General features: G+C 38.9%; 1 protein-coding gene across 1 annotated transcript; it reads left to right on the top strand.

Moving 5' to 3' along the window:
- The first annotated feature begins 902 nt into the window (after positions 1–902).
- On the top strand, positions 903–27,174 carry UPF3A (UPF3A regulator of nonsense mediated mRNA decay). Its single transcript, XM_062514960.1, is given in 14 exon segments — positions 903–950; positions 1,885–2,022; positions 2,101–2,158; positions 2,285–2,418; positions 2,421–2,642; positions 4,879–4,985; positions 12,725–12,831; positions 14,768–14,866; positions 14,953–15,063; positions 18,476–18,531; positions 18,624–18,782; positions 20,562–20,722; positions 23,776–24,070; positions 27,001–27,174. Coding segments are annotated over 14 exon segments (1,869 nt in total).

The raw sequence follows: 27,174 nt of genomic DNA, 5'->3' as shown, positions 1-27,174 counted from the left end.
ATTAATAATTTAGGAAACTTATGTATCTCCTGAGCAGAGTCAGGTCCTTCTTCTTCAATGTGGCTGGCAAAAACAGTTCATACAAAAGGCTTTCTTTTCTTGGAACCTGGTAATTGTAGTGTGGTGCAGGTGACTTCTTTGAGGTAAACTGGGGGTTTTTCCTGGACACTCTGGAAGACTCTATAATGAATGCGTCTCAACAGCTGCTCTATTGGGCAGGTCTCTTCCTTTAAAGAATCTCTTAATAGTTATTTTTGCATCTGTGCTTATGTATCCTGAATGCTTGTAACCAAGACTCATGGATAATCCGACAGCAAAGGCTTGTTGCTGCACACAGAAGGATATTGCAAATAGATTCTCAAAGATTCTCAAGGAGCCAAACTCCTTTTTCTTTGTATCATTATTTTTAATCCAGCATATGTAAATCTAGTTTTCTAGTAAGACATCATGGCAATTTCTAAATGGAAGGTGACAAAACAGTCTTCTAGAGAATCAGGCCTTTTGACTACTGTCAGACATGGATATAAATCTTGCATTGTTTTGGTCTGTTACTATTTTTTTTTTTCATTGGCAAAATGGTTTTAAATATTGATAAAAGTTCATCTTTCTTCCTGCACTCCCCAGTTACGATCTGATGCTGTGTCAGCTGTGATGGCAACACTGGTTTATGTTATTCCTGCCTGTAGCAATCTACTGTGCTGCTTCCTCAGCTGTGGTAATGCAAATCCTTGTGTGGTTACATTGTGAATGAAATCAAGGAACTGGAACAGCATTTTAAAATATTTTCTAGACCTGATCAGTTCTCAGGTTCAAGGAGAACAAGCTACTGCTGTGTTACTTGTCATCAGTGGGACAGAGTGGCAGGGTGGTTGGAGTGGGAGGAAGAGGATGGAAAAGTGAGAATGGGCACTGCAATAAGGGCAGCCTATCATGATGCTGTGCCTTGGCAGGTACCTGCTGGAGGTTTTTTGGCTAGCTATTGCCTTAAAGGTTTTCAGAACAGATATGAAAACCCACAAGATATTTGTGCTACGAATGGCTACAAAAGTTTCTTCATAGGTACCACTGCCTAAAAGATTTGAAAACTAGTAACGTGTTATCTCAATTGATTAGAGGCTGATGCTAAATAATGCCAGTGTTGCAAGCTTAAACCTCACCTGGGCCATTCACTTAAGAGTTGATTCAATGGTCCCTGGGGATGTCTTCCAACTCAGAATATTCTGTGATGGGTTTTCTCAGACAATGCCACCTACTTGTATTATTCCACATTAGATCATGTATTTCCTTCATGCTGTGGATAGCCATTTGAAGACTATCAAAGCAGCAGGATCAGAAGATTTGCAACGACCCTGTGTATTCTGATTAAAGTGCTGGCATTTTTGCTCCTTCTGTCCAGTGGCCACAGCTCCAGACAAGTCTGTCCTTAAATGTGTGACATGTCCTTATCTTGGAGCTTGCTGTACCTCTGCCATCAATTCTAGGAGATGCTGTCCAAGATACTCCAACTAACACAGGAAGTTCAAGAAACTTTTTGGATCTAGATATTTCAAAATTTGTTGATTGCAATCTAGGACTAAAAAGCTTTGCTCTGATTGATGGATCAGTACTTAGAATAATTATGGAATCATAGAATGGTGTGGGTTGGAAAGGACTTTAAAGATCCTGTACTCCCAGCCCTGCTGCCATGGGCAGGGACACCTCCTTCCCAGGTTACTTAAAGCGCTGTCCAACCCGGCTTTGACCACTGCCAGGGATGGGCATCCACGATCTCCCTGGGCAGCCTATTCCAGTGCCTCACCATCCCCACAGTAAATTTCTTGCTAACATCTAGCCTAAGCTCCCCCTCTCGGTTTGTACCCACTCTCCCTTGTCCTATCACCACAGTTCCTGACGAAGCCGGGCACAAAGGTCCGCAGGTGCCGTTTGGAAGAGCTCTCGCTGCTGCGTGGCCTCAGGGACGGGCTGGAGTGCATTGCAGGGCAGGCACTGCTTCTTAATTATCGCATTATCCTACCTGCACGCGTAAGACTCCTGGCCTCACACAGTTAACGATTAATGGCATTTCTTTTTTTTTCCTCTTCCCCACTGCTTTCTCCCCAGATTTTGGCTACCCTTCACACGCTGCACCCAAAGATTATGAATGACACACCCCTGCGGTGTCTGTCCCCCGCTCACCTACGAGCCGCTGCGAGGCCGGGGTGACAAGGCACCCGTGAGCTTGGGGCGAGGCCGTGCGAGGAGGGAAAGGGGCACGTTTCTGTGTCTTGTGCTGGCACCGGCACAGTGGGAGCCCTGCCGAGTTCCAGCGGGACGAAGAAAAGGACGGGGACGGATCCCCCGCTCCCGGCCAGGCCCCGCGGGGGGAGCCTCCCGCGGGCCCTGCGGCCGTTCTCGCGAGGTTTCCGCGCGGCTGCGGGCGCGCCGGCTCCGTGCGCTCGGGGCGGGAGGCGGGGCCGGGCCGGGCCGGCGGCCGCGACGCGCGGCTCATGGACCCGCCGCTGCTGCAGGAGTCGCCGCGCCGCGACACGGCCGCTCCGCCGAACCCGCCGGTGCCGCTGCCTTCTCCGCCGTCCCCGCTGCCGCCGCCGCTTCACCCGGCGCCGGGGAAACAGCGGGAGGAGAAGAAAACGGCGCTGAGCAAAGTGAGGGGGCGCGAGCGTGGCGCCGGGGCGGCTCCGGTGGGAGATGGGAGAGGATGGGGAGGGAGGCTGCAGTGAGGAGACAGACCGAGCCTGATCTCAGCAGGTTCGTGTGTTTATAACGGGTATTTCTTCATCTCTAGAATGAGAGTGTTCGTTCCCTGGAGTCAGCGCTGGAAATCATTGCACCTTTAATTGTGAAGTTAAGGCTGGGCATTGCTGTGGCAAAGCAGCTTCTTTCAAGGGCAAGAGAATATCTCTCTTCTCCGTTTTTATTCGAGCATCTTTCAAATAACGCTTGCAGACTATAACAGGTTGTCCAGGGAAGTCACGGAGGCTCCCTGTCTGGAGACATTCAGAACCCACCTGGACATGTTGCTGTGGCACCTGCTCTGGGTGACCCTGCCTTGGCCGGGGGGTTGGGCCAGAGATCTCTTCCAACCCTGACAATTCCGTGAGATTTGATTTATTCCAGGGGTGTTTTTAATTGGAAAACTGAAGCACTGAAAATTACTGTAACTCAGAGCTCAGTAAAATTAAATTCAGATATTAAAGTACTCAGAAATTAAAACAGATTGCCTGAAGCTTGATGGCCATTTTACTGTTTTGTGTGCTGGCATCATTCAGCCAGAGGTTTCTACACAGTTTCCTGGCCTTTATTATTGGGCAGTTTAGCTGGGTGTGGTGGGTTGACTGGGTGGCTGACCTCCAGCCAGGCGCTTTTGTATTCCTCCCTCAGCAAAATCCAGGAAGAAGGTACGCTGGAAAAAACAAAGTGTCATCACAGGAAAAATTGACACGGCTGAGGGAGGACCTCCTAGCAGCTTCTCACAGCTTTCTCACAAAGGAAAATGGAGAGGCAGGCACTGATACTTTCTCTCTGGTGGCCAATGACAGGATGCGAAGGAATGGCACGAAACTGTGTCTGGGGAGGTTTAGGTTGCATATAGACAAAGGTTCTTCACCCAGAGGGTGGTTGGGCACTGGAACAGGCTCCCCAGGAAAATGGTCAGCACCAGGCCTGACAGAGTTCAAGAAGCATTTGGCCAGTGCCCTCAGGCACATGCTGTGGTTCTTGGGGCAGGGCCAGGAGTGGAACTAAAGTGGTTCTTGTGGGTCCCTTCTAACTCAGGATGCAATGTTTTTCTAACATGAACAGAATTAATTTTCCAAATGGCTAAATTAAATTTTTTCTTGAGAAAAAAAACACTGCAACTAAAACACCTTCCCACTTCCTGTCTTCCTTCCCAGGCTCAACCTCCTCTGCCTGGAAGCACTGCAGAAGGATGAGGAATGGGGGTTGCAGACAGCACATAACAGCTCCTCTTGCTGTTCCTTCTTGCTCACGCTTCTTCCCTCTTCTGGCATGGGGACCTGACATGGGACGCAATGAGATCCTTCATTAAGTGCTGCAGGAATGGCCCTCCCACACGCTGCAGTTGTTCATGACCGCTGTAGCATGAGTCTCCTTCATGGGCTGCAGGCCTGATAAACCTGATCCAGTGTGGGCTCCCCTGCACAGGCTGCAGGACCCTTCAGGGCATCTCCACTTGCTCTGTTGTAGGGTCCCCCATGGGGTGCAGGTAGATGTCTGCTCCACTGTGGTCCTTCATGGCCTTTGGGGGAACCATGTGTCTCACTACGATCTCCTTCAAGGGACTCTCTGCTCTGGCACTCTTCCCCTCCTTCTCCTTTCCTTTTTGTCTGCAGGGCTGTGTCTTAAACTCTTTCACCCTTACTCCTCTGTCTCACGCACTGCTGTGCTACCCTTCCTGTCTATTCTTAAATACCTTTCCAGAGTCACCACCTCTTGGCTTAAGGGGCTCAGCTCTGCCCTGGGGTGGACCCATTGGAACGGGCTGCACTCAGTGCTGCGCCCCCCCAGCATCCTCTCAGAGGCTACCCTGAAACCCTTGCCAGGAGCAGCTGAACACAGAGACCTATTACATTAAAATACTGCTGTAACAAACTTAAAAGCTAATTTAAATAATTTTTTAGGGATAGTTTAATATTTTTATGTAATCAATATCTGTTTTTTAGGTTAATTAAGTTGCAGTGGTTCTCAGGCTGTTCATCAGAATATGTCATCCTACAGTTTTAAAACAATTGCAGAAACTGAGTCAGGGAATTTGTGCCATCTGTTTCTACAGTATTAGAAATTAGTACAGTATTAGTAGTATATAATATATGTATTATATACAGATCAAATGTAAATCTCTGTTTCTTTTTATATATGCAGGTGGTTATTCGAAGGCTTCCTCCTTGTCTAACCAAGGAGCAACTGGAGGAACAGCTGCATCCTCTACCTGCCCATGATTATTTTGAGTTTTGCACTGCTGATCCCAGGTGAGGATGAGCTGTTTCTGTAGGTTTTCAGGTGCTGAAAACCTAATCAAGGTATGTGGGACATTCCAAATCATACGTTTTCCCTTTTTTTATTTCTTGTTGAGTTACTCTTGTGGCCTGCCTCAGAAGGTGGGGTAACCCAGGTTCTTGTTAGTAGATCCCTTGGGGCACATTAGTGTGAAACAACACTGAATGATCAGTATCTGTAGATAAACAATGTAGGATTTATTATAGAACAATTAGTTTGCAAAGGAAAACAAGTATGGAACCTTTTTGGTGGTTATATCTGTAGCAATACAACATGATAGCATTGCAATATGAATGTGCAACAACATCACACAAGAACACACACAAGGGGAAAGAAAGAAAGAGAAAGAAAGGACAAGAGTGTGAAGCACAAAAGAAAGAAAAGCAAAGTACAAGAGTGTGAGGATCTCACCACCCATAGGTCCTGTAATGGTTGCTGTGCAATCTCAGATCCAGATCTGGCAGGATGAGTGGGGGGCAGGGGGAAGTCCTGACTAAGTGGTGGGGAGAAGATGGCAGAACACACCATCTCTTGGGTTTATGTTCACTCAGGTTCAGGTGACTATAAATCAGGTACCTCCTCAGGAGCAGGGTGCTCGATGTAAGAGTGTGGATCAGGGGACACCTTCTAAGACAACACAGCTGTGCAGCACAGTCCAGTCAGTTGTGCCCCCTTATGTCCCATCAGCAGAGATGAACATGCTCAGCTCACACAAGAATTCTCCGGCGTTTCCCCCAGGGAGGAGGGGGAGCCTCCCAGCCCAGTGGTTTGTGCAAGGAAGCACAACTTAGCAGGACAGGGGGGCACAATCCTCTCCACAGCATCCAGCTCCTATCTCACTCACAGTCCATCATTCACCCTTGTGCCTTATCAGATCAGAGGTTTAGCGATTACACAACTAAAAGTTCACCTACTCCATCTCAACCAAGCACCCTAGCATCTCCACAAAAGGGGGCACATTTTGATTCATTGTTTCTTAACAGTTCAGTCTACTACTTGAAATATTTCTGCAAGCTGGCTGCATATGCAGAGACAGTGGCATTCCTGCCCTTTTCCTTTACATGGGATATTTTAAAATGGATTTTTTTCTATATGAATAGGGCTTAATGTAGTTTGAAACCTTGATGTTCCTTTTAACCTTTGTTGGTAAACTGTAACAGCCTGTTTAATTGGCAGTGAGCAAGATTCAGTCTGGGGCAAACAATCACAGAATGTTTTCATGAGTTCCATCTGAGTTTAGTTTCTTTGTTTACCTGCATGAGTTTTTATGTGCTTCATCCAATTTTTCAAGTAATCTAGTTTTATTCATTTTTCTCTCATGCAAAAGTAAAAAAGAAGAAATATTGGTTGATTTAAATTAAATCAGAATTGCTGGTGTAGTTATATAATTTACTCAGTATCACAGTGGTAAAATGCAATTCCCTTTTGAATAAATCAGTTTCCAGTAGAGAAACAAAAACACTATCTTGTATGCTCAGTCTTCATGTGCCCTGAAAGCTTTCTTTAGAAAATAGAAGGCACTGACAATAGTTGCATATATAAAGTTTCATTTTCTTTCCTATATGGTGAAATTTGGATTACCCAAAAATCTTGGGTTATCTGTTCACTCCTTTAATTGCATTTATGGCAGGCTGCCAATGAAAGTACTGTTTTTTCTCTCACGCTGTTATTTTGTCATGTCATTCACTTCTGCCTTCACAAATCTAAACTCACTAAAAAATAAAAATTCATTTTAAGTTTGAATTTTTCAGCATTAAATGTTTTGTACTCACTCTTTTTTTTTCTCCATCCTGCTTTTCAAAAAATTTGTTTTCAGACAAAAAATGTATTTTTTCAGAATGGGTTTATCTTTACCAGGTTTGTATGGCTACAGCTTCTTTCTGCAAAACTACACAGCTTATGTGGACATTTCACTGCCATTCTGCAGTGTTGGTTTGGCTGACTATTTGTCTTTTGACCAACTCAAGATCACCTTGCCTCTTTTGTCCCCTTTGTTCAAATACTGACACATACCCATGCATATCTTTTTATGTCTCATCTGTTTACATTGCCCACTCAGGAATATACAATAAACTTTCAGAAAGTAAAAGTTTAATCAAGGTTTATCTCAGTCTTGTCTTACCCAGCAGAGATCACTTTTTGAGTATAAAGCATTGTATTGCCATACTCTGTCACATTATGGGCAGTTCACAAGATTTCAGCAAACTCTGTGCATGTGCCTTCATGTCATTCCAGCTAATGGAAATCTACAGGACAAGGTGGGCATGTTTCCTGTGTCTTTCACTGAATAGCTTTTTTCTAGATCCTGTACCATGTGCATAGTGACAAGCAGTACAGAGAAGTCAGTGATAATAAAAATGTGAAGATGAAAAGAAATGTCATGTCACCCAATGAGAAGGATTTGAAGAAGCTACTCAGTGAAGAGGATCTGTTTGTTGGAAAGGGAAAGGGGCATAGAGATGCTTTGATACAGAAGCAGACAATATTTGATACAGCTTTTCCTTGAGATCTGTAACATCTCAGTATAACCACGTCCTGTCAACTACGTCACTGAAGTTTCTATAAGCTCATTCAGATTTTAGAACTGGTCAGAAATTCATGCCACAAAGGATGGATGTTGGAAATGGGTCAGGAACCGTTACACAAATACTTACTCAGACAAATATTTAGCTATGAAAACCTGTTAAACACAAGGTACAAGTTGGGTGTTACAAAGTCCCTAGGCTATAGATGCTTGCAGTTATGAATTGGGTGAAGTATTTTTACATTTTTGCCTTTTTAATAAACTTTCTCTTGGCATTCTCTATTAGTTGCTATTGGTTAGGGCACTAGAGAGGTCTAACTGTAGCTGTTGCTACATTTTTATTTCCTAGATAATTGATCCTAGAGGAGAAAACAAACAAAGATATGCATATCAGCTTCAGCTTCTCTTTCTTTGTAATCTTTATAATACCTTTACAAGTGTATTTTTAAGTTTAAAATGTCCCATTATAGACAAGCTATAAAACTTTTTCAAATTTCATGTGATTAATGTATTTTTCAGTTACATCCATTTCAGTAAAATCATTTCAGAAAGTGACTTGTGTTTCGTTCATTTTTCAGATTCATCTGATTCACTGCATTACATTTATTTTCTCTTGCATATTGACATCTAAATGCAAACAAAGCTGTTAATAGATGATAATAAAGACTCTGCCTTCTTGACAGACTGTTGTGTCCTCAGACTTCAAATATGAACTATTTTTTCCAGATACCCTTTCCTTTTTGTCTGCTTGTAAAGGTTTCTTAGCCTATTCTAAAGATTTGACTAATCACTAGTCAAGTGATTGATCTCTGGCCCTTCAGGGTTTGGGTGATCTCTGGACTGGTACGGTGTGCTGAGCGCCAGGACTTGTTGATAGTTTTGTGAGGTTATAAAAGGAAATCTGAACACAAACTTTGCTTGAATGAAAACAGTTCAAATAGTGCCATGCCATGTATCACCGAGAGTGATAAAACTTCCCAAGAGCATTTTTCCTTTTCCCTCCATAACTTTGTTCCAGCACTGTGCTCAGGATTATTGTAGGTAAACAGCATTAACACTATAGAATGTAGGTTTGCACCCAGGAACTGCAGCACTGAAGGGGCAGTGCTTTTACTGCTTTGAGGGAGCCACCACTACTCTGTTCCGGGTGAAATAATTTACAGGCTTTGACTGACACAACCCTAGTGTTTCTGCTTTCTCTGCCAGCCAAACTGCTCATTTATAGCTGTAAAAAGGAAAAACCAAGTCTATTTGAAGTTGTGCCAGTTCCACCCATTATGTGAATGACCACAGAAGACGACAAGAATGAAGGCCAAGGGATTTTAGCTTGACATGACAATGTCAATGATGAGTTATCAATTACTGTATGAATGGGTGGAAGAGTTATTTGACTCTCCAAAATTTAGTTGTAGAGCTCTCTATACATATAAGTATGTATTTTATAAACGCCCACCATGATTCATAAGTTGGTAAGTATTTTACTAAGATGAGATTGCTGGTTTTACAGTTTTTATGTTGCTGTTTAGACTGTTAATAACTATTTAAAATTGCATTCCTGTATAGCAGTCTTTTTACACAATTGTGTTGAAAGGTACTTAGTAGAAGAAGTAAACATTTAGAACGTGTTTGTTATTAAAGTTGCTGGAAAAATAAGGTCTTAAAGAGATTACAGACTAAGTGTTACAGAAATAAATGTACCCTGAATGATTGAATACTCTTGAATGCAGAGCAAAAAAAAAACAACAACAACAACAAAAAAAATCAGTGTGCTGGAATGAATAAATGTGTACACTCAGACTCATCTGGGTTATTTCCATAGAGATTGCTCCAAGTGCCAACATGTGCAGTGCATCTGTCCAAAACATTATGCATATGGAAAGCAGCATTATAGACAGCAAACATATGGCAAAATGGAACCAGCTCTCTCATGATAAAACTGAATGTCAGATCCTGAGCGAAATGTGTGGTGGTAGATACTTGGAAAAAGGAGGAGACAGAGAGTTCACTGGCCCTTCTGTAGGACTCACCTGGAAGACAAAATCCTGAAGAGTAAAGAGTATTTTAGCCAGTAATTGCTAAATACTAAGTACAAAAGTCAAGCAAGAGTGTATCTTCCTAGGAGGAGTTAGCCTCCCCGTCCCTGTAGCCCTGTGAAGCCTTGTACATTCTTTGCTGCATGACCATGCTGTTGAGTTCTGAATGGATAGGTAAAGACATCATCCAGGGTGGGGAGTGTCTGCTGGAAGTCAAGTGTCTGAAGCCTACAGTAAAAGTGATATATATGCAAGCCAATGCTGAGTATTTAAAATTTGCTAGGTTTAGTTAGCTTCCCACCTAGAATGTTAATTTTACTCCCTTTTTAAGGCATACTGCACACTTTGCTGGGTAAGAAACCTAATACAGGGGTTTGAAACACTCAACTGGGTGGGTTTTGTGCACTAAGCACTCTGATAGCCAACTCACAGAACCAACTCTTTTGTGGAAGCTCCATCAGAGAAGGAACTTTTAATGGCTAAACATTGTCACAGCTGTTTCTGCAACCTTCTACCCTAATGCATAGCAACAGTAATGGACAGACAGTGCTGTGTTACTGTGCTTTGCATTAATATCCTGCTGTGCTCAACCATGTGTTTATACTGTATGTTTCTACTGATGCATGTGAAGTTCTTCGATGTTAGTAATGTATAACAACAACAAGCTAGATCCCTTACTTGCAAGGTAAATTGTAAATCTGTTTTCCAGAGTCCTGTTTATACAGACTCAGTTCTTTCTTACTAATAAGTGCTTAATAACCATATCAAATGTTCCTAATTTGATATAAGTTTTGAAAGATATTCACTCTGTTTAAGCTGAAAAAGCTAGAGAAATATTATACTGTGTACCAGGAAAAGATGATGTTGCCAAAGCACATGAAAGAGATGCCATTGATACACCAGCTAAAGGAAACAAGGAAGGAGCAAGCCTTAGTATTTTCAGTTTTGTTTCACAATGTGTCAGCCATAAGGTTCTAAGTTCCTAGAGGGAAAAAAAATCCAACTGTATGATGTAGCTTCTTGCTGTCAACTGAGGCAGAGAAGTGCCACAGTAATGTAGGAGTGGACCCTTATCCAAGCAACTGCCTTTAATCTACAGAAACTTCTAGTATTTTACAAAAGATGAAGATGGAAAGAACAGTGAAGTAGTTATTTACATAGGGATTAAAACCCAGTTCTGCAATCTCAGATAATAATAACTGGAATGAAAAATACTGCTCCCTCAAGATCTGTCTGATGAATATTTAGTGCTTTAGGTGTACAATCATATCAGTCTAATGTCAGGCCTCATTTAAAGTCTAATTTAAACCTCAAAGCACATGAAACAAGAATAGGGCTGTTGATATGACAGAAAAGGACGTTTCCTTCTTCATGGGAGCCCCACTTATCTGAAACCTCTTTACTCTTGTAGCCATTAGGCAGCACAGAGACACTGCTTACAGTACAGCTATAGATTGCCACAGTAAAATTCCCTCCTTTACTTAGACATTTTAAAAAACACCTTTTAACTCTTTGTAATTATGAGAAGTCTTATATTTTGTCTTCTTTGAAATCTGTCTTTTTATATCTGTTTTGCATCTTGGTGGGAACTCTACAACCACGCTATAGCATTTTTCAGCCCTGGCCATGCCCTAGCAGGCATTTCTGCAGTTACCCACTTACAGTTCATGCAATGCTGTTCCTACCCTAGAATGTCAAAATATGCTGTGTATATATGGATAAAATGGCTCTTCCTCTCTTCCTTGGAAGTAGTTTATCCTCTTCAAGCTTTAGAAACCCTTCATAGCTGGTATTTGCCAAGCATCTAAATGAAAAAAGCCCTCTAGGTTGTTTTTAGTTTTTTAACTTTTCTGCTGGCTACAGGATCAAACAAAAAATTGGTGGGTGCACAAAACCATCGGTTATTGACAGCTTTGTCTTTATGGTCTCCTAACACTTTAAGTGGAATCCATATGGATGCATATTTTTAAAAGAAAAAATTACTTGGGAACAGTGTTGCTTTGAGCTTGCCACATGCGTGGATCCTGTGATCTAATCCATGTTTTTGCTCTTTCTCACTCAATGTGAAATCTGATTTTGAAAGAGCTGTGGGATTGAAATACAGTTGTAGCTGTGTGTGTTTATTGTCTCCTGGTGGCAGTGGTCTGAAGACAGGCCTGGTGAGTTGGTCTGAAGACAGGCCATAGGTGAAAATGGATTATGAACATAGGTATTTTAAAGATATGGGCCTGTGTTAAGATTTGTTGAAAAACCTGACATAATATGTAGTCATCGTTAGGTCAGTTTAAGACAAACTGACTTACATATAACAGCTGTAGGAGTTTAAAGCATGTACATGCCATGACTCACAATAACTTATCTGATGGGTTCTAATTCATTAAATTACCTCCATTTCATTGTGGTTGTGGTATGCCAGCCCTGAGGTTTTTATCAGGCACATGAAACATTTACCCATGGAGTGGATCTATGCCAATAAATTCTTGAAGAATCAGAATTATTTTTAAGTACCTGTTTCTTTTGCTAGAAATGCTTTGGATTTTCACAACAGCTGTTGGCCACAGCTAAACATTGCATGTACATTGATAACACATGGATGTCCGATGGTGTTTATTTATTTGTGTATAATTCAGTGGATTAAAAAAAAAATTAAAACCCCAACTATTGGGTTTTTTTACTCTTTCTTAAAGGTGGAAATGTATTTAAATATAGTAACAGCCTGGAAATTGCCCCTTCACTGCAGTCTTTTATTTAACCTTTTCTGTTTCAGTGGTGCAAGACTTTTCTTAGTATGCCCAAGAAGTTCCCCAAAAGCACTGCTGTTATTCATATCTCTTAAATTGGGAAATATTAAAGTTTTGATCTGGCACAATTGGAAATGCATGCTCTGCAATTTAGGGGGACAAAATAAATTGGAATTATTTGTGTTAGTTCAGAATAAATTTCATGGTTGCATACTCTGATGTTCTATTACTTTTTTATCATATATATATATATATATATAAAATTAGATATGTATATGCCAATGTAAAAGCTGCTTAAGGTAGCAGTTTCTCAAAGAAGATAAGAATTATGATGTGATCCTTCTGGTTTTATGTTTTCCATAGCCCTGAAAAGAATAATAAGTAAAAGAAAATAAAATTGTTTCTTGTTGCAGCCTTTATCCTCATCTCTACTCAAGAGCATACATTAACTTTAGAAATCCTGAGGACATCCTTCTTTTTAGAGATCGCTTTGATGGCTATGTCTTCATTGATAATAAAGGTTGGACTATTTGTAAGATATTAAATGTGTATATATACATGTACCATTTTAGAGCACCAATTTGATTCCTTTTTGCTAGTTATGCCATTATTTCCTCACTATGCAGTTAATTACATAAAAATATGTTAACATTTCTCACTTATAATAAAGTACAAAATACATTTGTCCATGCAGTCTTGCTTGTCTATGTGGTGTGCATGCTTTATGTGCGTTCTTGTACTTACAATGCACTATCAAGATCATACTAAGAAAACTACCTTGTGCAAGCTTCACAATTCATTACAATAGTAACTGAACACATTGTGAGCATGGATTTTTGCATCTTCAGTGTTTCTTAGATGAAGTTCTGCCACTTACTCCTGTTTAGAAAAAGCAAGAGGAAACCTTCAACATTTTGGTTGCCCACTTTTATGACATGTAAAGATTGAATTTATAGGGCCTTTGCAGACAACTTGAGTTGAGTTCTGAGAACAAAAATGGCAAAACAGATTGGCAGTTTAAAAATGTTCAGTCTGCAAATGTTTGCCTAACAGTAAAGAAAAAGTCTGTAACGTAAGTGTGGATAAATCCAGGTCTCCTGCAGGAGTATGAAGCTGCCATCAATAAGAAGTGGTTTAGCAGAACTTTAGCAGTTCCTTACCTCATTTGGGCATAACTTCTGTAAAAAATTGCATAGGTTATGTAAAATAGACATAGAATTGTGGCTGTCTTGTACAGACATTTTCTATTCTGCACACTCAGTGTAGCAGAGGTCCTGTGAAAAGTAGCCCTCCTGCTTGTACTGGAAACTGATCTCTAAAGAAGCTGTCAAACTAATGAATTCCTCTTCAGCGTTTCCTACCTGAGTGTTTTATCTGCTTCTAATATCCCTCAGATTTGGATGTTTTTGTAGAGATGAATAACAACACATTCCTAGCAGTGTGCATTTCCCAGATTTAAAGTTCTAGGTGTTTTAAGATTAAAAACTAGAAAGAAGTTATTTTTGTGATACTGCTAGGACTTTGCCTAAATTCAGCACATTCTTCAATATTATGTTGGACTGAAGCTAGAATACTCTGCAAAACTGAGTTTGGACACAGTTGGCCAGTTTGACATGATTGCTTGTACAATTAAAGTGCACAAGGTTTGATCAGAAGTGCTCTCTGGTGAGGCTTGTGGCAGCATTGCATTATGAGGCCAAAACTGAAACAAGGATTAGCAGGTTCAGTAAGATTAACAGATGTTCCAGCAGACGGAAGACAAGTTTTCTGTGAACTTGAGCAAAGCAGATCTTGAGCTTGCTGCAAGGGGAAACCAAGTAAAATCCAAAACCCACACACAGTTCTGACTCCAATCCAAAGAGGAAGCCAGCATTTAAGGCACAACTCAAAGCAAAGAATCCCTGCCAGAAAACTCAGGCAGGAGTTGCACACTCCCTTGTAAACAGAGAAGTTTCACACAATTTCACACAATACATGCTGAATTTTACAACTATGGTTCTGAAAGGAGATGCTTTGTTATTTTATTGCATATTACACATAATTTATTTATTTTTTACACAACAAATCCTTAGAAAAGCAACTCAACTGTTTCAGATTGATTTCCCGATAGTACTTAATTACTTGTCAGACTGAGATTTTGTGATAGATTTTTCTAATCAATGTCTGTGAATAAGTAAAAGGAAACTATAAATAATAACGCAAGAATTTTATTTTGCAACAGTCGTCATCCTCATTTTCAGTCTTGCCAGTATATCCAAATAAAAGTTTTGGGTTTTTTTATTTAAGATACTTGTACATGTAACTTTTCATTAGAAGTTTAGGAGTGAATTGCAGAAACATTTACTTTTGTTTTCACATAAGACTTCCTGACACATGTTCAAGAGTTTTCAAAATCTTGCTTGAAGGTAAGGAATGTTTCTCACCCTCAAAAAAATTAAGAAATTATTTCTTTTAAGGTTTGGAATATCCTGCAGTGGTTGAGTTTGCTCCATTTCAGAAGATTTCAAAAAAGAAGCTGAAGAAGAAAGATGCCAAAGCTGGGAGCATTGAAGATGGTAAACATCTTTTCTTGACATCACAGTGAAAAATTTCTGTTATGCATTGCAAAGTGTTAACATAATTCAAAAATTTTTCTTCACAGACCCAGAATATAGGAAATTTTTAGAGAATTATTGTGCTGATGAAGACAAGATCTGTGCCAATCCTGAGATTCTTTTGGGAGAGATTGAGGCCAAAACAAGGGAACTAATTGGTCTGTTTTCTTAATTTTTCTTATTATTGAGAATATTCAATATCTTATTTTGTATCTTTATGATATTAACTGCAAAAGCTGACCTGTTCAGTCTAACAGATTTATATTACCACAGTTAAGTATTTGTTTTCTAGGCGAGTAGTAGCAGTAAACCTTTAATTCTGTATGCATTAAATCACTTGGCTTCACTTGAACTTTTGCATGTACACACACTAGCTTCAGAAATAGGCCCTTAGTAATTCTGAATACTTACAGATGTATTGGTAGATGGAAGATTTATTTTTAAAATACTAACTAGCTGAATACTTAACCATTGTTCCCTGATATTAGTTGCTTTTATTAAGAAACAGGAAATTATCTTTCTCTGTTCTCACAGTCAAGATTCTGGAAAAACTCTGAAAGTAAGGCAACACCTTGTTTTCTGTATGCATGCAGCATGACTTCCACAGTCCTGGGGGAAATTTTAAATGAGGTGGGCACTGAAATCTTCAGTGCTAGTATGCAGTTTTCAGGATGACATGGAATTTTGATATATCTTCAAGTGATAACATGCAGAACACTTAGTCTTGCCCTAGGTGTGACAATTGAGTAGGAAAAAAATATTGACCTTTGCTTTTATTTCTTTACAGTGAATAAGTGGCCACCTCTTATGATTAGAATCATAGAACCCAGTCATTTAGGTTGGAAACTTGCTATTCAAGAACATCAAGTACAACCAATAAGTCAACAGTGCCAAGTCCACCACTAAATGATGCCCCCAAATGCCACAACTGCACATCTTTTAAATACCTCCAGGGACAGTGACTCCACCATTTTCCTGGGCAGCCTGTTCCAGTGCTTAACAGTCTTTTGTGACGAATTTTTCTTAGTATCCAATATAAACCTGTTCAGTTGCATCTTGAGGCCATTTCCCCTTTCCTGTCACTTGTTACTGCTGTTTGAGAGTTGACTGGAGAGATTTGGAACTCTAATAATTTAGAGGAAGTGGAAATGGACATTTAAATAATTCTGTTACCAATAAAGCTTGTTTGTTGATGTTTTAGATGGGGAAGTCACCCAATAATTTTTATTTACCCAAAATCTTCCATGGTATTTGACATCAGAGTACAGGTAGTAAAAATTTTAATGTTTGCAATTTACAAAAAATTTACAGTTTTGAGCAGATTTATTAATTTAAAAATATTTTATCAGTGAAGATGATTAATCTTGAGAGTTGCAGATTTTTGAGTAACAATATTAACTGAAGGCAGCTTTACATTAAGACTTTTAATGTTTCATTTCTGTGAAATCAGAGGAAATCAAACTAGTTGCTTTATTTTTCCTGCCATTCAAAGCTGTGGCCATTGCTATCAGTACAAAAGCTACCATTTTCAGTAGGTAGCATGTATATACCAAAATTATGTAAGGATTTCGCTGTGTCCAATTTCAAAGGCATTACTCCTACTGATGTCAATGAAGGATGTGCCCAAGACTTTGCTGGCAGAATTGGGCCTCACATGCTCAGCATTTCTCCATGTAAAGTTACTGCAAACCAAAATGTTCTGTGCATCATGCCAGATGTGCTGGCTGATCAGTTTCCATATGACATAGAGATATGAAAGAGATTTTCTCTGTAGCAAGATGAAGACAAGATTTTGTCTGGTTGGTTTGTAGACAGCAAGATAAAATGTAAAGTTTTGCTGACAAAGCTCTTAATTTAGTAATTTATTTTCTTTTAAAGATTCTTAAACATTTTAAGAAATTGCTCTTAGATTTGTAATTGCAGTGAGACCCATAATAAGATGGGTAAGATTCAAGTTTGATAAACATTGTTTTTTTCTCCCTCTTTTGGTAGTGCTCATCACACTGCTTCTCTCCCTTGAACTTCAAGTCATAATTTCTCATCAAACCTCTTGCACTACAGTCTTAGTCATGACTAGGGTCAAGTTCTGAACTCTCAGTGCAGCTTATCCTTTCACCAGACCTTCCAGTTAAGATTTGTGATCTCTTTCAGCTTTTAAAGGTGCCCAGAGGCAGCCACTTCACAGGCAGGGGAACTTAGGGAGAAGGAGAGAGAGGCAAAACTCAGATCTGAGGGACTGGAAGGGGGCTCTGGGGACTTAAAGCTTGTCAAAAATGATGAGCAGGTGGGTAGGACAAGGAGGCATGGAAAATCTAGGGATAGAGGGAGGAAAATATAAAATCAATAATCTTTATTGGTTGTTGATTCCTACCACTTACAGTTGCTAAAAGGAAAGAGTGATTCCCATCAGCCTTCCCGTTCATAATTGTGTAACAAAGTTTTGTTATCAATGAATGTGTTTCCCCTGGCATAATCCAACTTTCAATGAAAAAAGATTTAAATGTGTTTGGGATATGAATTGTGTCTAGGTTTTGGCCATGTCATTTCAAGTTTTTTGAAAACATTTTTAATTCTTTTATTTCTCTTTCTTTTCTTTCAAATTTTGTCATGCATTTCAATAGGGAATGTTTTTCTGTGGTTTGAGGGAGAATCCAAAACATAACTAGAGCAATTTCAAGTAGTAAACATTTTCTGTTCTGGGACATCTAAAACTGACAAAATTTGTTGTAACTACTCACAGCTGTAAGTACAGGCTGAATTGAAATCTGAGTTCAATATTGACAGTCATGAATAAAGAATTTGATAAGGAACATGATAAAGAATTTGATTATGTTCTCCAAGTTTTTGTAGAATTTGGGGATGGTTCAGGCAGGTGACTTAATTTCAGAGCATGGAGACAGCTCTGTAGTAAAAGAATGGCTGTGTCATCCAGTAGACAAGACCTTTCATTAGCAATTTTGGAAGCCAAAGTTTTATTGGATGTGCTGATACTTTGCTATGTAACCTGGGACAAACTGCTTATCTCTTATTCCTCCTGTTTTCCCATGGAAAGGTGAATACCAAATGTCAGGTATATGAAAATGTTATATGAGACTGAAAATGTTTCCTTCATTATGTACTTTGAAAATTGGGATTGAAAAGTGCTTTGTGAGATTACAGTAATGTGGGCTGTATATGAACAACAATATAACTAGGTTTTGATGTATAAAAGTAAAAAGTAGTAATAGATTCTGAACACATTTCTTTCTTTTTTTTTTGTTGAAATAACCATTCAATGAGCAAGAGAGAAAAACCATTCTCTTGAACTGAAAGGATATGATCTTTAATTAAACATCAAATAACTGAGCAACATATTTCTGTTGCTTCTAATGCTAAAAACAAAAAAAAGCAATGAAGTGTTTCTAAAGCAGAATGATGGGAATGCCTTCAAAAATACATGAAACAAATAGGTTTATTGATGATTTAACTCCCTTTCAGATAAAGCTAGAAAAAAAGGGGGTTAATACTAGAGTAAAGAAATGAGTACATTTTAGGAGTTGAACACTATATCACAAATTTTTTGTGTTTTAGCTAGAAGAACAACACCCCTTTTGGAATATATTAAAAATAGAAAATTAGAAAAGCAGGTACGTTCAGACTTTTGCCTGAAGTTCCACATTTATGTTTCATATGGTTTTCTGTTGGACAATTTACAATTAGTCATTATTGAACTCTTCAGAGAATACGAGAAGAGAAAAGAGAAGAACGAAGGCGGAGAGAATTGGAGAAGAAACGTTTGCGGGAGGAAGAGAAAAGGAAGCGCAGGGAAGAAGAAAGACGTAAAAGAAAAGAAGTGGAGAAGCAAAAGAAGATTTCTGAAAAAGAAATAAGGATCAAGGTAACTGAGATCAATGAAAAAAATATTCTTCTTCTGAAGTTATACAGAAGTTCTCTGGTATTTCAATGTTTATTTAGTGTACAACAGCACAGTCTGGAGACACCAAACCAATTTTGACTGGAAGGGAAAGTAATGTAGGGCTTTGACAAAGTGTTGTGTGAATGCATGACTGATGGCCTTACCTACCATGCTGTGCTGGTGCAATTACAGCAGGTAACTCAGGTATCTTCATACAACTCTGCTGCATTCTATGCCAGCATTACCTGACAGAACCAAATTGTTCCTTGCCAGCCTGTTGGAAGATTGTTGTGGGTTTGATCCCCATATGGGACATTCATTTAAGAGTTGGACTTGATGATCCTTGTGGCCTCTTCTAACTCAGAATATTCTGTGTTTCTGTGAAACACAGCTTTAAGGCTTTCTGTAAGGCAAATCTTCATTTGGCCATGCGTGCAATGACACATGTTTATGCTCAGAACTGATGTATTTGTGTGCTTTAGCCAAGTTATAGCAAAGTCTCACTAATTTCAGGTTGTGCTGCCTTTCAACAATCTGAATGGATTTTAATGACATCACTTAGAGGGTGTATCTTGTACTATGAAGTCAGACCATATAAAACCATCTTATTTGCATAAGATGACATAGATAAAACTGTTCATCTGTACCAAATTTTCTGTTATTGAAAATGCTTTTTATTTGGTATAAGAATCTGTAGCATAAAGCAGATTTAATGGTGGTGATAAGCCACAGAACTGTGGACATCTTTCCTCATTTCTTCTTGGAAAACAGTTTTCTTCACCTTAAAGTATAAAAATAGTAAATTCTGAAGCTGAATTACATGTTTTTCATATCTGGGCATAAAAAAAAATACCAGAAGTTCATAAGAAAAGGGACTTAATCCTTAAAATACATTATCTAAAATAGCTTGTCCAAAAAAAACCCAGTATTTTTGACATATCTGTGGTGATATGACTCTGAAAGCTATTTCTGTCTCTGAAAGCAAAGGAAAATATTACCTGAGAGGAACATTATAGAAGTTTCAAATATTGGACAAGAATAACCTGTGCTCATTTCAGCAATGAAATGATGGAATGGAAAGACTGAGTTGTTCTACCTAGAATTGATATGTTAGGGTAATAATTTGAGACAGTTGTTCCTTCTATAAAGATTTTGCCTGTAATACTATACACTGCTGAAACCTAATCTTCAAGGTGAAAGTGTAATGATTTATCTTCCACTAATATCACAAATTTTTCCTCATCTCTATTTGTGTGCTAAGCACCTACTTCTACATGCCTGTCTATCCCAAGTAATTCACGTGCCACACATTTTATATATAATATTTCAAGGAGTGAAGTATTAATCTTGCTTTCTTTGTAGTATTCTAGAGGTTCTACTTCTTATTTTATGGGCAATGACATTGAGATCTCTTACATGATTTCTAAGAAACCATAGACCATAATAATGCCTTTATATTTATAACTCAGAAGACAAGAGTAAATAAGTGCTCTGAGAAGAATAGGTAAGTGTTTTTTTCCAGTATTCTCAGCATATTTGAATGTGTGCAGTTGAATTCCTGTTAATGACTGTCACTCCTTAGCAAATGTAAGGCACCCTTTTGAAATAACTTTACATTTCGTACTTTGTAAAATATGTTCCTAGCATATAAATAAGGTATCTCCAATCTTACCAAGTTACTGATGTATTTAGTACTTGTTAAAATGTTTGTACAATAGAGAAGAATCATTTTGCATCATAATATAAACAAATATCTCTTAGCTTCTCAAGAAGCCTGAAAAAGGAGATGAACTGGCCAGTGAAAAGCACAAGGAAAAAGGTGAAGAAGCTGACATTGAGGAAAACAAATGGGATAAATCACCTGGATCTGGGAGCATAAAATCAAAATCTTTGGAGAGTTCACTGAAAGAACTTAAAGATAAGTAAGTAATATTTATCTTTTATTCTTTAATTTATATCTTAAATGCTTTCATCGCAAGGCTGAAATATAAGTGACGCATTGACAAGATGTTCTTTCTGTTGTGAACAAATCTCTTCCTGTTGTTTTGGTAAAAGGTGTTTTGTAATACTATGCTGACCTGGTGGCAGTATTAGTGGATGCAATTTGTTATTGGTGAAATGCTATGAAATCCCAGATTGGAATGATTTCTGCATGAAAATTCAAGTCATTCAAGTAATTTGTTGTTATTTCACCTGTTCCCCATCAAGAGCTCAGGTAAGGCTCTCCTTCCATTACTCATGTCAAAGACTAAATTAGCCACAATGCCATACTTTTCCTTCACACACGGGTTGGCTGCAATAAACATAAATGTGTTAGGTAAGTGGGACAATGGCAAAACAGTGAAGGGGCGAATGAAAACCTTACTATAGATACATGCAGTAGGCTATCTCTGTCTCCCACTGTCTTTTGTGTTACATTTGCAATGGTTGGAACAAGAGGCATAGCTCAGTTCTATTTCTGCTGTAGCCTGGAAATGCCTCATCTTGCAAGTGTTTCAAGTAGTTGGTTCTCTTGCTTGTCCTTCGGCACAAGTCCCATCGCAAGCAGGATCTACCCATAAGATATATAAGATAAATTACTAAGAAAATATGTCTGTTCTGAATGTTCCTGAAAACTTCCATGTCCTGCTGAAATAGAAAATATTCAGCAACTTCTTTGATGATGGTCTTCAAGAAAGGAGACAACAGGCTCTACAGAAACACTCGCAGGGGCAAATCAGTTGTTTGCTACTTGTAGAATCTTTCAGGTTGGAATGGACCTTTAAGATCATCGAGTCCAACTGTTAACCCCATGATGCCAAACTGCCACTCTAAATTGTGCTCTTAAGTGCCATGTCTACATGTCTTTTAAGTACCTCCAGAGATGCTGACCCCACTACTTCCCTGGCTTTTTCTGGATTAAACTTTTGGTGGTGCTATGTAACATTGTTTGCTATTGATCCTGTAAGTTTAATAAGATATTAATGTAGATTTTGCTTATGTAAAACAGAATCCGTTTGTCTGCACAGGTGCAGTAAGTATTACTTTGTGTTTCTACATGCTAATTTCATCTTGATTTTTATTGGGTAGGTAGGAAGCTGAGCTGTTTCAGCTGGATTGAGATTTGAAGTTGAAACTACTTCACTGACTCAGAAATTGGTAATAAGCTTTAACTGCCAACTCTGCCTTCAGGAGACTGAGTTGCCTGTTTGAAAGGCTTGGTACCAATAGCTTCCTACCACAAATCAAAATCTCAGGAGGTGCATAAGTTACATGGTCAAATACAGATTTGAAACTACACCAAACACAAGTGTGCTTTCATTGCCTTCCATTCATTTTTGCTTTCTCTGACTGTGCAACTTTGGCTTCTGCCTATACTCTGAAATTGCTTACCCCACCATCTCCACTCTTGCATGCTTGTTCACTGCGACTGAATTTTAGGAATCTACCACTCTTTGAACAGGAGTTTGTATCCCTGTCATCTGCCTGCCTTTAGACACAGCACTTCCTCCCCAGCAGTAACAGACAAGGGAAGAGACAAGTACCAGACACTACAGCAACAAATTGAGGGGGTCTTTTTGGCTTTTTGGAAGGTCATGCCCTGAGCCTTGCTAGGACTTGGAGTTAGGATCTGGAATAGCATATTAAACATGAAACAAAGCAGCTTACAGCCACATACCTCTTGGGAGCTAACATAGTATTTTATATGAATGTATCCATGCTACAGGTACAGGATCTGTGTAATTGTGGTTGGTTCAAGTGTCTGTGACAGCTGGGATGTTGCTTCCTCTTGGTGAATGTGTTATGCTGACACAAGGTCAGTCTTGCAAAATGGTGAATTACGTACCACTCATTCAGGTTCTGCTCTGACCTTCAGCTCTTCCTGAGATGGGGACCCTCTTTAGCAGCCCCACTAATGCCCAAGTTCATGACAGATGCTAACAATTTCCACATTTCTGTTATATGAGAAAAAAAGTTTTATATATATATATATATATATACACATTTATAATAATAGTAAATAATTCGAAATGAGAAGCATATCACTGTTTGATCACTACACCATTAAAAAAATCTCCATCCCCTCTGATTCTATCTGCAGTTTCCCAAAATGTAAGGAGACTATCAAAAGTAACTTGATATTTCAATTTTAAGTATTTATTAATATGTAATAAAAAGAAACTGCCTGTATTTGTTCCTTTTGAAGTTCAATCTATTTTGTAATCTTTCTTCATTATTTGCAGTTTGGGCATGTGAGGGAAACACCCATTTGCTGAACTGGAGCAATGAAGTGAATAAGAGCTGAGAATTTTTTCAGACAGGAGGCAAAATGTTGCCAGTGGTCTTTATAATATAAACCATTCACAGCATAGCAGAAATTAAGTATCATGTTGTGGTAAGGTAATGGCCTTTGCCAAAATAAAATATGCAAAGGCAGGCTAGGTTACTTGGAGGCACAATAAACAAAAGCCTGGAACATAAGTATTTATTTTCACAAATGTCTTCTGCAAGTTTTGATGTCAGTAAATAATTTTTGTTATAGAGACATAAAATTTACAAGTTGATACATGATACCTGCACAATTCCTTCAGGTCCTGAATGTTCCTATTCAAGGGAATACTTACATGCATGACTCACCTCAACACCAGGCTACAAGAGCTAATAGGGCAGCATGTGTTTATGTGAAGGGTATTGGGGAACAACTGATAGGATTTCAAAGAGGGAGAGAAAGTGAAGAATGGGCCTTCCACAACAGTCGCACAAAAGCTTGGTAGAGCTGTGTTTGCCATTCTGAACTGAATGCATGGTCAAGGCCTGGACATAGATGGATGAAACATTCAGCATATAACCCCTTTGTAATGAGAAGAAAATAACCTTGCTGTATTACTTATCTACACACTTCTGAAGTCAAAGGAAGGCTTTGACTTGCATCTTTCTGTAGCTCCTTTTTACTGTTAATTACTTGGATTTTCTTTCTTTTTGTACATACTCATAGGTCACAAAATGATAGTGACAAAGAGCAAAGAGATTTGGAGAGAAGATTTCGAGAAAAAGAACCTGAAAGGCAAAGGTATCGATTGGATGATGGCAGAAAGCATAGAACTCACTATGAATTTGACAAGTTTATGAGAAGGAATGAAGAAGAGCTGAAATGGGGGAAAGGATACAACCAAGACAGAGGAAAGAAAGGGAACTACAACTACAGCTTCACTGTGGAGGCAGTAGACAAACTGGGTAAAGAGGACAAGTGTGATGACATGGCATCCAAAAAGGAGCGCATAAGAAATAAGGTTCTTTTATTCATTTAGGATAATCTTTCATTAGTTAAATATGGTTCAAGATCACAGGTTTTAACTTCTGCAAATTCAGCATACAGATGCTTTTTAAAAAGAATTCTTTATCTCATTTTCAGTAAAACCCATATTTCTTTCTGGGTTGTTGTCAAAGGACACATCAATTAAAATAAGGTTACAGGCTCATTCATATTTACAATATATAGAAGACTTTCTGTCTTCATTTCAACCCTGTCATTTTAAGAATACTATTCTTGGAAGCCTTACATTTTATAAGTGCATTAAAAATTGTTACACTTCTGATCTGTAATGAAAAAAACTGTGGCATGCTAGTCTTTTAAAAATATACTGCCATTACTCTCATAAAATAATCATATTATGGATTTGCCAGGCATTGCTTGGTAGAGCAACAATAAGGACCTAAATAAATAGCTAATTCAGAGAGCATGAATGTATGGATTCTTCAGTATTGCATACCTGCCCGTATGAAAAGGCTGTAATTTCAACTGGATGAATTTGTCTTCCTAGCTGTTGTCAGGGAAAGAGCAAGTGCAAAACTAGTGTGAGCAGGGCCTGTATCAAGGTGTGTAGTAGAGCTGTCCCTTATTGTCTCCCAGATAGGGATAATTTTTCTCAGGCTGGCTGATTTCACAGATGTGTCAGATGGGGCTCTCCTTGTCAGCCCCATTCTCTCTCTCTCTCTCTCTCTCTCACTCTCTCTCTCTCTCTCGTGATCCTAGATTTTCCACAAAAGATGACCAAAACACTGTTAGCATAGAGTTTATTCTGCATGTGAAAATCTTCTTTCAAAGCAAGTGACTGATCTGTACTGTGGGCTAAGGCTGACAAGAGTAAACTGGTAACATGCAGAGTGAGTCTGCATGGATTGTGCAGGGAACAAGTTCAGGTGGACTCACTGTGCATGTCGAGGAAGTCATCTTGTGCAACACAGAAAGCTTGGTGTACCCCAGGGATTTTTTTTTTGCAGAAGTCAGCTGGGCAGGATGGCTGAGATTTATCTGCATTTACACATTGGCCACTTTCCTCATCAGTGGCTCTACATTTTTCTGTAGAACAGTCAGAAAAATGGCTAGTTCAGTAACAGGAAGATGGGAAAAATATCTTTTCTCATTCTTGCTGTGCTCTTCTTGAAATCTGTCAAATTAATCTCCAACCTTGGAACTGGATGGTGGGTCTTGGGGCCTTTTGGCAAGTGTTAAGAAGCTGCTTGGTTTTTATTTCTTTGCATCACACTTCTTGCTGAGTCTCTGGATTAGTCCACACTTAGGACTAAAATGCTAGATTAATTCCCTAAAAAAATAAGCACCATCAGTAAGGTATTTTGCAGTGTGGTTACTTTTTTCCTTAGAGTATTTATCACATAGGTGAGATTAGGGGCTCAGTTTTACAACTTAGGTATAACATTGACAATGCCAACACAAATTTTTAGTCAGAGATGGAACCTCTTTCTGAAGTTTGTAGGAATTAATTAGAAAATGGAAATTTCCAGTGTAGGTAATGTGATAGCTTTTATGCAAACCACAGGCTACAAAGGCTATGATAGGAAAAGTCATTTGGATCCTTTATCATAAACTTTCTAATAAACTTTCTGCTTGTCAGAGAATCTTCTTTTATGTTGCTGTTTGGGATATAGAAAGGTGTGTTATTCATTTCACACCATACTGCAAAGCACTAACTAGAATGATCTAGTCATAAGGCTCAGTAGCGAATCTTGACAGCTGGTCTAAAGAGAAGAAAAAAAGTGAATGAAAAAAAGACAAGTGGGTCAAAAAAGATGAAGGAAAAAGAAAAGAAAAGAGGAAATGCATATTGGGAATAAGAAAAAAGAATGAAAGAGGAAAAATCCAGAATTCAAATTATGAAGGCAATTGAAAATTGGTATCGTTTTATGTAAGACCATTTCTGCTCACTGCCACTGTCTTTAAGTAGGCTGCTGTCTGTTTGCTAAAGTTAACACAAAATTGATCTAAAAGCTCAGGTACTGGTGAGCTTTTAGTTGCTTCATAACATTATGTGAAAGTAAAATACCCTTAGCAGGAAAAGACTTCCTAAGCAGAGTTTCTATCTTGTGTGTTTTACTAATGAAATTTCAAAGATAAAGAGTGCTCTGAAAAGCTCCAGAGCATCACAATTTGCAGGCTTGAGGTGTCTTTTCTGTGTAAACTGGCTCCTTCTTCCATTTTCTCAGGATCAGAGCAGCATGTCTATGATTGAGTGGCTCACAGAGCCTGCACATGCTCAAATTGTACTTACTTTGTTTATCATCAGTGCATAAATTCCCCTGCTCTCATACTCAGTATGGAAGGCAAGATGAAGTGGAGCAATAACTGTGCAATTTTATTTTTATGTGTATAATTTAGATGTGCATTGCATGTTTAAATTCTAGTAATGATTGAGTAATGATTGATGATCAGTTGTGGATAATTTTCTAGCTGCCACCTGCTGAGCTGTTCTCTGGTCTGTGTTGGATTTTTTATGTTTATATGTAATATTTGACATTCATATGCGGAGTTGCAAGTGCACAGGCTATTGTTGTTCTCAGCTGATGTTAGTGAAGGTAACAACATTTCTTTTTTTTACTTGTAATACCATGTTTGATAATTGTCTGCAGTATTTCTCCTTGTTTATGTCAAATGTATCATAGGATCTCGAATTTTTACAGCATTTTTGATTTATTCAAAATGTTTGGCTCCCAAGAATAGTGTTATAAACAACATATATTGAATACTAGATGTTGAATACCCAGTCAATTTTCATTGCACTCAATTTTTTTCCTGGTTCTTATGAAATGTAAAGTAATTTAACACAATATCTACTTTCTTCATAAAGATTCAAAACTTTCAAATTCCACATATGTGTCCCACATGGGTTTCTCAGAGTGTTAACCATTATCTCCTTCCTTCTAGGATCGTCCAGCCATGCAGTTGTATCAGCCAGGAGCTCGCATCCGAACACATATGGGACCTACAAGTAAAACCTACGACTGCAGTGGGAAATCCTTTGAAGATGCTCTTGATAAAAAGTATGAGGCAGATAATTCAGCTGGAGCTAGTTCTGAAAGGACTGAAGAAGCAGAATAA

Source organism: Cinclus cinclus, chromosome 2 (genome assembly GCF_963662255.1).
Source record: "Cinclus cinclus chromosome 2, bCinCin1.1, whole genome shotgun sequence".
In the NCBI taxonomy this organism is placed as follows: domain Eukaryota; kingdom Metazoa; phylum Chordata; class Aves; order Passeriformes; family Cinclidae; genus Cinclus; species Cinclus cinclus.
Note: the sequence above shows the minus strand (reverse complement) of the source record. Positions and strands in the feature narration are given on the sequence as shown.